The sequence below is a fragment of the Sycon ciliatum genome, chromosome 1 (genome assembly GCF_964019385.1).
Source record: "Sycon ciliatum chromosome 1, ocSycCili1.1, whole genome shotgun sequence".
Lineage (NCBI taxonomy): Eukaryota > Metazoa > Porifera > Calcarea > Leucosolenida > Sycettidae > Sycon > Sycon ciliatum.
Window position 1 is genome coordinate 95,730,635 of NC_088643.1, and position 11,620 is coordinate 95,742,254.

General features: G+C 45.8%; 3 protein-coding genes across 4 annotated transcripts in view; 1 reads left to right on the forward strand and 2 right to left on the reverse strand.

The window, feature by feature from the left end:
- Positions 1–1,358, reverse strand: part of LOC135806669 (branched-chain-amino-acid aminotransferase-like) — a 15,524-nt gene extending 14,166 nt beyond the window's left edge. The window contains exons 1-2 of the mRNA XM_065320897.1: positions 1,201–1,358; positions 1,051–1,113 (exon numbers count right to left, since the gene is read on the reverse strand). Coding sequence (XP_065176969.1) covers positions 1,051–1,113; positions 1,201–1,218 — 81 coding nt within the window. The 5' untranslated portion in view covers positions 1,219–1,358. The remainder of the gene's footprint in view (positions 1–1,050; positions 1,114–1,200) is intronic.
- Positions 1,359–3,028: 1,670 nt separating this feature from the next.
- LOC135806671 (eukaryotic initiation factor 4A-III) lies at positions 3,029–4,584 on the reverse strand. The gene has a single exon (XM_065320901.1). It carries the CDS (start codon positions 4,492–4,494, stop codon positions 3,289–3,291), a length of 1,206 nt encoding a protein of 401 aa, XP_065176973.1. The 5' UTR covers positions 4,495–4,584; the 3' UTR covers positions 3,029–3,288.
- A 397-nt stretch (positions 4,585–4,981) lies between these two features.
- Positions 4,982–11,620, forward strand: LOC135806670 (trifunctional purine biosynthetic protein adenosine-3-like). 2 transcript variants are annotated; one of them, XM_065320899.1, is made up of 6 exons: positions 4,982–5,576; positions 6,210–6,278; positions 6,423–6,548; positions 7,517–7,690; positions 7,977–8,180; positions 10,032–10,633. In XM_065320899.1, the coding sequence occupies exons 1-6, from the start codon at positions 5,049–5,051 to the stop codon at positions 10,068–10,070; spliced, it is 1,140 nt and encodes a 379-aa protein (XP_065176971.1). In that variant the 5' UTR covers positions 4,982–5,048; the 3' UTR covers positions 10,071–10,633. The 2 variants fall into 2 exon arrangements, with proteins under 2 accessions (XP_065176971.1, XP_065176970.1); XM_065320898.1 differs by lacking the exon at positions 10,032–10,633 and adding an exon at positions 10,760–11,620 and having other exon boundaries at positions 4,983–5,576.

Below are 11,620 nucleotides of genomic sequence, written 5' to 3' on the forward strand. Positions count from 1 at the left end.
CACCACCGCGACTGGTTACGCAACTTTTCACCGTAGCTGTGGCTTACCATGCCGTCAGAAATGACGTACTGCACGAATTACGCTCCCACAGGAACCATCCCGAGTTGCACACTCTGGTTTATGTACTCTTGTCGATACATATACTGTACTATTGAGCGTTGAGAATGAGTGAGAATCGTTACCTTCGGTACACGTAAACTAGTCAATTTTGGGAAATCGTTATATATGCGCCTCGTTAGAATAATGGCTTTTACAGTATTCCATGCGTGTTTTTGGGTTCCATGTTCTTCGACATGCCACTCTACTGTACAGGTGGCATCTTGATAATTCGACCAATTTCAGCCAATGTGATTCCCACAGAATGTCTGATCATTCAAACATTGAAATAGGAATGCACACCTAATTAGAAGTGCCACGGAGCCCGCTTACATAGAAAGTGTGTGGGATAGTCATACCTACTGATAGTTCAAAGTTTGCAAAACGTAATACCAAGTTCACTGAACACTGTACTGATCAGTTCAGTGTGCACATGCTGGCTGGGATCGGCCAGTTTACAGTGCGGAAAACCTGTGTCTACAGCGCATGTTGCAACTCTGTGTGACACTGCGAGCACTAGCAGCCAATATATTGTGGTGTGCAATTCATGAACAGCAACAGTGCAACCAGGTCCTTCCTCGACGTTACTCTGAGTTTCGTGTCTGAAAACACTCATCGGGGGTTTTTCAGACATGAAACTCCGAGTAATGGCAGGGAAGACCTGGTTGCACTGTTGCTGTCGGTGAATTGTATTACTGGCCCTGTCCGCTGGAATAGAGCACTATACGCAGCCTGCGGATCTTAGACACCTGTCTATATTGTGTTGTGGGTAGATGTTTGGATAATTACAATGTCTAGATAATTAGAAGTTTTCGCCCGGCAGTTTGGGTTCGAATTGTCAGGATTCCACTTGTATGTATACTGTCATAGCTCCAATGGGCAATGGCGTACATGTACGTGATCGATTGTACTCATTGCTTCCAAGGAAAGAACAGCTGTGCAACGTGGCATTACCTGGACGTCTGCGATAGCTGACAAACTTCGGCATCCAAAGAAGGAAACTGATCGCCAGGGTAACTGGAGATGGTGCAGAGATTACATCAAATTGGAGTAGGCCTAAACCAGAGCCAAAACTGTGATAGTTGTTGACAGCAGAGTAATTACCTTCGACGTAGAAAGCATTCTCGCAGCTGTGGATGATGTTGTCTTCTAGACACGCAGACCAAGTGCCAAACGCAGCGAATATATAAAATTAATAGGTTCACTTGAACTAGTGCAAGAAAGAGAGAGTCTCAGAGGGAATTTCAAATGAAGAGTGATCTTGAGCAAAATACAATCAGACAAAATATTTATGCCATGACTCATCTGACGTGCATGTGGCATCACTGGCATGTGGAAGTCGTCAAAATAATTAATTATTTTGACGACTTCCTTTTCAATGACGTGCGTACCATGCATACCCGGTACGCGGTACGCGGTACTAGTACCCCTTGTCACGTACACGCCGTAGATCTACGGTGATGCATGGAGGAGGGGGGGGGGGGGGGGGGTCAAGCAGCTGCTTGACAACTACTACTGTACTGTACTACTAGTACTAGCAAGAGGGGGGTTATGTACTCTTGCTAGTGGTAGTAGTGAACCTGGTGAACTACCGTTACTTGATGAAGGGGGGGGGCAAGCAGGTGTACGGCATGCATACATGAATGATGAAGCCAAGACCAGACACTTGCAAGAGAAAACAGATCTACCATACTCTCCGTGATGAAGCTCGAAGCCGAGTGAGAAAAGAAAACGCTAACATCCAAAAGCGCTACAGGGTCGTCCACAAAATTAATATAAAATATTTTTTAGAGAGAAATTGACCATATTGCCTAGCGCGCCTGGGGAAATGAACAAGATATCGTCTTTAACGACACAGGGCTAATCTTTCAATATACGTGTAGATCTGGTACTGTAGGTACATGTGGCAAGGAAGGCAAAAAAGAAAAGAAAAACAGAACTTCCACAATGGAGCCGGTCTCCCCTTTGCAAAGACCAAAGATGGCAGACATTTCCAACATGGACTTTGATGTTACAATCAGCGATGAGCTTCTTGGGGAAGCAGTGCAATATGTATAGTGAAACACTTGGCACATTAATTTTAGCGTTTTCATAGATTGAGCTGATTCACGATGAGAAACGTTTGCGATTCTATCTCTTCAGTCGGATATTGCACTGTCTACAATCAATGTACGGAGAGGTTCGCAGCGAATTATATCCGCGAATGTGTGGTGGTCGCGAAAATAGCGAAATTTAATCTCTAGCGAAAGTTTCTCAATTTACAGTACACGTACGTACTATAAGGTTTCCTCACTACCTCTCTAATTATTTGAGTAGAAAGGTAGTTTTTGCTGGAAGATGCACCCAGGGTGCTCCAATGCCGCGGATGAGGCAGAGCGGACTACAGAGTGCAACAGAACAACACGGCTATTCATGCTCAGTACCGCAATCATCACTGACATCGGGCAACCATTGCTTGATGATTGCGGTACTGAGCATGGAACTCCAGAGTTGCAACAAATGTAGCCGCTTGTTACACTGTTGTACAGTGCAGCTACTAACATTTTAAGCGACATACTGCCGTCAACCTTAGTATAGCCGATCTCTACCTGTACGATAGTATAGCCGATCTCTACCTGTACGATAGTATAGCCGATCTCTACCTGTACGATAATAGGCACTGGACTAGTACAGTGTATATGAAGCCAAGACTGTGCAGGTCGAATGAGTTATTGTGAATGCTGTCACGGCGATATTCCTACAGTTATACACCACTATATAAAAGTCGAAAGACCAAAGCCAGTAAATGTCATGCATTGCAAATCCAAATCCCACATTACCTCTTCCAGCGTCATTCAACTGGAAGTGCCACACTCTGATTCTGGTTCTGACGGCCCTTTTACAGGCATTAAGGTACACGCTGATCACCGCATTGCACACAAATCACAACACACATGGTCCAATCTTGGCTTACGTGTTACACACGATGTATGTACAAAACGTTACAATCATCACTTTTTAACTTCATGCAAGTTTTATAAAACAACGGAATTTTCAAGTACGACACATTTCATGGATGTCTGTGAGAAAAGATGAGAAGAGACATAAAAGTAAAAAGATACAGTTCATGCAAATCGAAGCCAACTCTACTGTCAGATGCCTATGCTACAAGACTATGATGTGGAACAAACTCGCCATACCTGTGTGGAAAAACTAGATGAGATCGGCAACATTCATTGGCATTTCATCAATTTGCGTACTGTAGTACTGCTCGATATCACGGAGAATGCGGATGTCATCACTCTTCACAAAGTTGATGGCAACACCCTTGCGACCGTAGCGACCTGATCGACCGATGCGATGGATGTACAACTCACGGTTGTTGGGCAGATCGTAGTTGATCACCAGCGATACTTGCTGCACATCAAGACCTCGTGCCCAGACATCTGTTGAAATCAAGACACGGCTGTCACCAGCTCGGAACTTCTTCATGATGGCTTCCCTCTCTTTCTGTGGCATGTCTCCATGCATTGATGCTACTGTGAAGTTGGCCTCCACCATCTTCTCCGTCAGCCAATCAACCTTTCTCTTGGTGTTGCAGAAGATGACGGCCTGTGTAATGGTGAGTGTGTCGTACAAATCACACAGAGTATCGAACTTCCATTCCTCTCTCTCGACGGCAACAAAGAACTGCTTGATACCCTCCAGGGTCAGTTCATCACGCTTTACGAGAATGCGAATGGGATTGCTCATAAACTTGTGGGTCATTTCAAGAATCTCATGAGGAAGGGTAGCGCTGATAAGAACGACTTGCGTGCCTGGTGGCAAATAACGGTACACCTCGTAGATCTGCTCCTTGAATCCTTTGTTCAACATCTCATCAGCCTCATCCAATACCAACATCTTGATGGAGCGAGTACGCAATGCACGGCGAGAAATCATGTCACGAACGCGGCCCGGCGTTCCAGACACTATGTGCTGGCCATACTCTAGCTTCCGGATATCCTCTCCAACATTGGTACCACCAATGCACGAATGACACTGCACATTCATATGGTCTCCAAGTGCTAAAACCACTCTCTGAATCTGTGTTGCCAACTCACGAGTCGGTGAGAGGGCTAGAACCTGCGTTTCACGAAGCTGGGTGTCCAAAATCTGCAATGAAGAGATTGAGAAAGTAGCTGTCTTTCCAGTACCGGACTGTGCCTGCGCAATCACATCTCTTCCACTGGTTATTGGTTTGATGGACCGTTGCTGAATAGCAGATGGCTTCTCAAAGCCGTAAGCATAAATTCCTCGCAAAAGTTCCTCACGTAGACCCATACTATCAAAGGTCGGTGTAACTTGCACTTCCTCTGAGGTTTCGAACACGACATTTGATAGGTCTGCATCGTTCCCCTTCACTTTCCTGGTCGCCATTGTGCCGAACCTTCATTGCCACTTCAAAGCAAATCGAACGGCGAAGGAAGAACATTCATCGCCCGACAATTGAGCTAGCTCAAAACAAAAGGAAAATAAATGCTCAAGCGCACAAATCTAATGTCGAGAATTTGAAACCACGCGCATGCAAAAATAAGGTTTTTCGCGCGGGCTAGGCTTTATGACGCCATTTTGCATATTTTTGGAGCTCGATCGATCACGTCAGGTGCACGTGCACGCTTTTACGAGCTCTTTGCACGAAAATGCTCGAAAAGGGCGCTAACGCGCGAAGTTCGTATGGCCTGCATATGCGCTGCATGTAGCAGGCGCTAGGCCGGTCATGCACACGTGGTGAGTTGGATTATAATCGATAGCGCCGCATTAGCGGATATCGCGATCGGAACGGTGCATGTGCATGCAGTGCTTTCTCAATCTCATCTTCATTTCGACCTTTTTGTCTTTTTCAAGTTTTAATATAATACATTCACAATTAATTATTTTTATTTACTGACTCAGTGGCTGCATTGCTGTGTTGGCAATATTGTTAGTGCATCATGTCGGACGCAGTACTCGTTGTTGGCAACGGAGGTCGGGAGCATGTGCTTGCATCATGCCTGGCTTTATCTCCGAAAATTGGGAAAGTGTACGTGGCCCCTGGAAATCCTGGCACGACGAAAGGGAAATTGGTGAATACCTCAAGCATCACGGCTTCCAATCCTGATGGAATTGCTATTTGGTGCCAAGAAAATTCTGTATCTTTGACTGTGATTGGTCCAGAAGCACCACTTGCAGCAGGAATCGCTGACACCCTGGGAAAAGCAAACGTGAAGTGTTTTGGACCGTCAGCAGCAGCTGCACAAATAGAAGCAAGCAAAGCCTGGTCTAAGTCATTCATGACACGGCATAACATTCCAACTGCCCGCTGGGAGAGTTTCACTGACGTGGAGAGTGCATGTAGGCACATAGACACGGCTGATTATGAGTGCTTGGTTGTGAAGGCCAGTGGCTTAGCTGCTGGAAAGGGAGTGATTGTGGCCGAGGACAAGGAACAAGCGAAGGATGCTGTCAGGTCAATTCTCCAGGTAGGTGTATCATACTGGAGCCTGGGGAGGTACGAAACTGAAATGGAAACTTCAGGACGTCTAATCTTCTGGGTGCCGAGTCGAATGTTACTGGCCCGAGGAGCCCGGTGAGGCTGTGGTGCTATGTTCGTCATGTACCCCCTGTCGAAACTGTGTACTCTTATGAAATTTGAAGTGGTGACGTATCTGTGACATACAGTTTAAATGTGGAGTGGCTGGATTTGGAGCCGAGGCTTAGAAAGTGGTGTGATCCAGCAACACAAAGTGTAGCAGATGCATGAATGCCAGAAGAGTAAGAAGGGGAGAGGTGCCTTGCAGATTTGGAGAAAGCCAATTCGTAGTAGAAGTAGATTGAAACAGTTGCCATGACGACTCTGGATAGCCATGGTAGCAAAATAGGCAATGATCAGACCAATTGCCAGCTATCAGATGGAAAGCTGCCTTGAAATTCCATTTCCAGCCCCACTTTCGAATGGTCGCCTCCCAGAAGTAGTTCCAATGGACGAACTGAAGGCAAACCTTATCGCAAAGACCTGGAGTTACAGTTGCTGTCTGACAAGCACTTACTCACCGTACCTGGTGGTACATTGAAACAGTTGTAGATGCTTTCTTTTGTCTTGTAATGTGTTGTAGGAAAGCAAGTTCGGTTCTGCTGGTGAGATTGTGGTGCTGGAGGAGCGACTGGTTGGTGAAGAATTCTCAGTAAGGCTCTTTTGGAGGTTTTTTTTACTGTTGTTGATGACATTTCCATCTTTTGAGCATTTTCAATTTTTGCTATACATCAGATTGCCACAAACTGAGATCTTGCTGGTTTGGTGTGATGTTTTGCTGTGTGTGTTGGTGTAGGTGTTGAGTTTTTGCGATGGCCGCCATGCCGTGTGCATGCCACCTGCACAAGATCACAAGGCTCTTCGTGAAGGCAACACAGGTCCCAACACTGGTGGGATGGGTGCTTACGCACCGTGCCCTCAGGTTAGTCTATGTGACTGCTATCCTGATATTCACCTATTAAAGCCTTTTTTTGTGACGCTGACCTCCGCCAGGTTTTGCAGGCACTCGCCCGAGACCTAAGCCTCTTGACGGCGGCTGGCTCTGTTCTACCAGGTGTTGGAGCTAGGGCGGCCCACGCGTGACCCACCTCGTCAAATTCTTGCGCACGCCCCTGCATGGCACACGGATATACATGACGCATACACACACACGCACGCACGCACACACACGTACACACACACATCTACAAGCGGCACACAGATGTACATGACGCATACACATTATGCTATAAAGTATAAACTTCGGCATAGCTTGCATAACTTGGGGAATAAAAGCCGCTGGATCATGACTACAATAGCCTGTCAAAGTTCATGAATTGATCATTAGTTTAGTCAACTTCAGTGCTTGCCAAATTCCGCAATACACTGGAAGACCATCTTGAAGTGAAGTGACTTGAATGTTCTGAGACCATGACCGACAAACAGAGGGCTCCAGGCTCGTGTCTTTCTTTGGTTGTGCTGCGACTTCTCACCAGTCGGAAAGTAACGTGGGTGCAGCAAATGCCACCTTTGGTCTTCACTCTCACACAAGCCGTGAAAATTGGTTTTTCTGCTCTGTGTTGATGCCTTTTCCAACATTGACTTGACTTCTGCACTCTCTCATACACATATTTATAAGATAGATACTTGCTGTTTTGTGGATGATACTATAGTACACTGCGCATGTAGTTCCTGATTACATGTGTTTGGATTGGATTGGATTGGTTTATTTAACGTCGAATAACAAACAGGCAGTGTTGCCTTATTACATGAGATCGACTAAAGACAAACAGGCACACAAATGTTTGCCTGTAGGACTCATGACATACTATTTGATTTGGTCAATTTGGTGTACTCAATGGGGTGAAGTACTCTCTAACTGTGTGTTACTGTGCTTGTTTCCAATGGCAGGTCACAACGTCGGTCATGGATGTCATCAAGCGGGACATTGTCCAGAAAGCAGTTGACGGTATGCGGGAGGAAGGCTGTCCGTACGTTGGTGCTTTGTATACGGGACTGATGTTGACCAAGGATGGGCCCAAGGTGCTGGAATTCAACTGCCGCTTTGGTGACCCGGAAGCTCAGGTTAGTAATATCTCTGGCAAACTATTGCATCATATCTGTCTCTTTGCTATCTTTGTCCTACTATCAGAGAATGATGTACATACGCCAATGCAGCATCATTTCTCGCTAGAAGACAATGTTTGGCATTATTCGCTACAGCCACCATGAGGAGAAATAGGCCCGTCAACCGTTTCCTGGTTTCTAAACCTTGTGTGTACTTCAAAGTACTAAGTTTTTCATAATTCAATTTTATCCTGTGCCAGGGTGCATGTATCAACGCTTATGTGTACATGTGCTTTGTGAACAGGTCATTCTGCCGCTTCTAAAGAGCGATCTCTACGACACGTTACTGGCGTGTGTTGATGGCAAGCTGCCTGAGGCTGAACCGGAATGGCATGAAGGGCGCCATGCTGCAGCTGTTGTCCTGGCAAGTGAGGGATACCCTGGATCATATCCCAAAGGAAGGTGCATCACTGGCATAGATGAAGCGGAAGCTATCGACGGTGTTCGGGTATGTCTAGATTTATTTTATACATGTACTTCAAAGTATTGGTTAACTGGACTAGGAATTAGGGGCCCCTAGGGATGAAACGATCATCCATTTCTTCTTATCGAGTACTTTATCAATGCGATTAATAGTATTAGTGAAGCGGACATTACAAAATGATGAATGAGAATACATGTATCTAAAATGGTTGTTCCTAATCGATTTTCTTGAGACTATCATCAGGGAAAATCGTCTCACAATAGAGGCTATACGGAGAAACAAACTACTTATAGGTTATTGGATAGTGGGAAGTATACAAGGTGAGGTGTGAAAAAACTAAAGTGGGAGAGAAGACGAAAGAAATTAGAAGAAAAGATGTGAGAGTGTTCCCGACGGTGTGAGCTACTACATAAGGTGAGTGAACTGAAGGCGTGGAAGCAGGTGAATGTGATAGAGTGAGGAACTCTTCACCTAGCATTCACACACGTATTCATTCGCATACACCTACACCTCACAGTTCCTCACTCTATCACATTCACCTGCTTCCACGCCTTCATTTCACTCACCGTATGTAGTAGCTCACACCGTCGGGAACACTCTCACATCTTTTCTTCTAATTTCTTTCGTCTTCTCTCCCACTTTAGTTTTTTCACACCTCACCTTGTATACTTCCTACTATCCAATAACCTATAAGTAGTTTGTTTCTCCGTATAGCCTCTATTGTGAGACGATTTTCCCTGATGATAGTCTCAAGAAAATCGATTAGGAACAACCATTTTAGATACATGTATTCTCATTCATCATTTTGTAATGTCCGCTTCACTAATACTATTAATCGCATTGATAAAGTTATTGTCTCCTCGTCGCCTTTTTATCGAGTACTGTTTATTATTAACGATCGAGTTATCATAAAACGAGTATGCTGGATATGTATGACAAATTAATTTTACTGGTCTCCGGGGGGGGGGGGGGGGGGGTGATATGATAATAGCGCATGAATGACTTGTGTATACACTATACAGTAAAATGCAGTAGGAATACAGTAAAACCTGTAATGGCGACCACTCGACCATGGCGACCACTTTTCCTTGTCACGGATGCATTCACGTTCAAAACACCTCGGATAAGGCGACCACTCGCTCAACGCGACCGACGACCACCCACCCGCGACCGCGTTGCACAGTGCTATGTACGCATTGCATGGTGCACCAGGCATGGTAGATCTACACATCAGTGCAGGAAGTGTAGATGTACATGGTGCATGCACGGCATTTGACAGGTCTGAGGACCCCAGGCACATGAGTCGTGCTAGAGTAGCATAGGTGTGTGCACTGTGATGCACTGATCAAAATGATGTATCACATGTGGATATGGTCACATGACCCACTGAACCTGGATAAGAAGACCACCTGGCCACGGCGACCACTTTTTCTCGTCCCTTGAGGGGTCGCCTTAAACAGGTTTCACTGTATACGCTTGTACATGTGTGTCACGAATGCTGACAAATCCTGCACAGCCAGTTTGTTTTACTGCTGGGGAGGGGGGGGGGGGGTGTGTGCACACCAGATCCCAAAAGTGCGAAGGTGACTAGAAAAAGGTGTGAATTGTGTCACCTTGGATGACACGTGCTGGAGTTGACTATGCAGACAGTGTGACTTAGCTAGTACAGTCTGTACTGTGCACATGTACAAGTAGTGCATACTCATAACAGCATAACGAGTATCACAGAGATAACGAGTAAGTTCCGAGTAATGGGTGTAATCGTTTCATCCCTAATTAGGGCATACTGCAAACTGTCACTAATCGCAAACCATGAGCAAGAAGACCCCGACAAAAGTACTCTTGACTACAATGTCTCACTGCTCTTATCCACAGACACATGACTCGATGAAGACGGTGTTGAGAATTCCTTGACAATGAACCGTGCTACCAGCCAGGTACAGTTCTATCTTGCCAAAAACGTTGGAAACGCAGTCAACATGGGCCTCTAAAAGTTGTACCGCCCCGAGCATCGTTTGAAGGTGTGTTACTATGGACCCGATCACACATTCACAGGGGTTCCACTTGTACCTCTCTAGCAGAACCATGTGTGTATGGTCACACACACACACAGACAGGGCAAACTCGTATTTGCCAGGGAAATGGGAGTGAAGTGGACTGTGGTGCATACGGTGAGGTAAAGCCATGAGGTCATTGACTATCTTCCATGTACATCTTACCAACTTAGAAGTTGCGACTTCGGCGGTATTAGTCCTGAACTCGTTGGAACAACCAACTTCGTGTACATCTTACACGTACAAATTTCTCGTAGCAAGTCCCTATACCGTACGAGTACAGCAGACCGTGGTTTTTCTGCAGAAGCGAGAGTGCCGCTCTCAAGAATTTTGAGCCAGCGGATTTGAGTTTTTGCTGAAATGGTAGTTCCACTTTTCACAGTTGCTATGGTCCGCTCCTGCAACTTTTCTTCAGTGGAGCCAGCGGATTTGGAGTGCATGTGTGACCGGGCCCTAATCGAGAGTAGACTGTGCACTGTGCTCCGTTCTGTCATTCAGATATATTTCCAACCATGTGTGTTTGTTCTCTTTTTTGTGAACTTTTTTCAGGTGTACCAAGCTGGAACATCGGTAACTGACGGCAAGCTGGTAACAAGCGGCGGACGTGTCTTAGCTGTCTCAGCCTCCTCCGCCATCTCATTGGATGCAGCTATCAAGTTGGCATATGATGGTGTTAGCCATGTTACATTTGACGGTGCATACCATCGCAAAGACATTGGCCGTTCAGCCACACAGGCGTAGTTGTGCTTTAGGTGATATAGGTGATGTAGCCTAGACCATGTGTGTTTCATTTTCAATACTTGAAAGTAAATTTAGTTACTTTTGTCTCAAGCGGCGGTATTAGTGATGTTCTGCTCTACGTTACGGGAACGCGATGCGAAGAATCCCGGGGACGCTCTTCACGTTCCTGTAGCGTAAAGGAAATCTGTTCTGCTCTACGCTTGCGTAAGGAAATCACGTAGAATGTGTACTGGGAATTTCCCGTTCCAAATTTGGCAGTTTTCTGCCTGATTTGAATGATACCCAGCAGATCCGTACGCATTTTCTCTGCGTGTGCCACAACGTGGAGAACCTCATCTACGCGTAGAAATCTGGACCCAAAACACGCGAAGCCGTAGACTCTAGCCCCGACACCTGTTCTCTACGCGATTTCTCTACGTTTCACGTATAGCAGAACCTCACTATTATTGTATAGTCTTGATTGCTCCCCGGGGACTTGTGTGGTCTTGATTGCTCCCCGGGGACTTGTGTGGTCTTGATTGCAGTAATGTCGTAAAACCTACAAGTACTTTGAGGTACTCTTTCTCTTGACGTCTTTTACTCTTTTATGATGGTCTGATCTCTTTCTCTCTCTCATCCTTCGCCATGTTTCCACACTGAAGCATGAGGTGACAGCCTCCATGTAAGCTA

What these genes read in the sequence shown, in the direction of transcription:
- LOC135806671 (XM_065320901.1), bottom strand. Translation starts at nt 4,494, where the DNA reads ATGGCGACCAGGAAAGTGAAGGGGAACGATGCAGACCTATCAAATGTC.
- LOC135806670 (XM_065320898.1), top strand. Translation starts at nt 5,049, where the DNA reads ATGTCGGACGCAGTACTCGTTGTTGGCAACGGAGGTCGGGAGCATGTG. An exon ending in TGGTTGGTGAAGAATTCTCA is followed by an intron (nt 6,279 to 6,422) that starts GTAAGGCTCTTT and finishes GTGTTGGTGTAG; the next exon opens with GTGTTGAGTTTTTGCGATGG. An exon ending in CTTACGCACCGTGCCCTCAG is followed by an intron (nt 6,549 to 7,516) that starts GTTAGTCTATGT and finishes TTCCAATGGCAG; the next exon opens with GTCACAACGTCGGTCATGGA.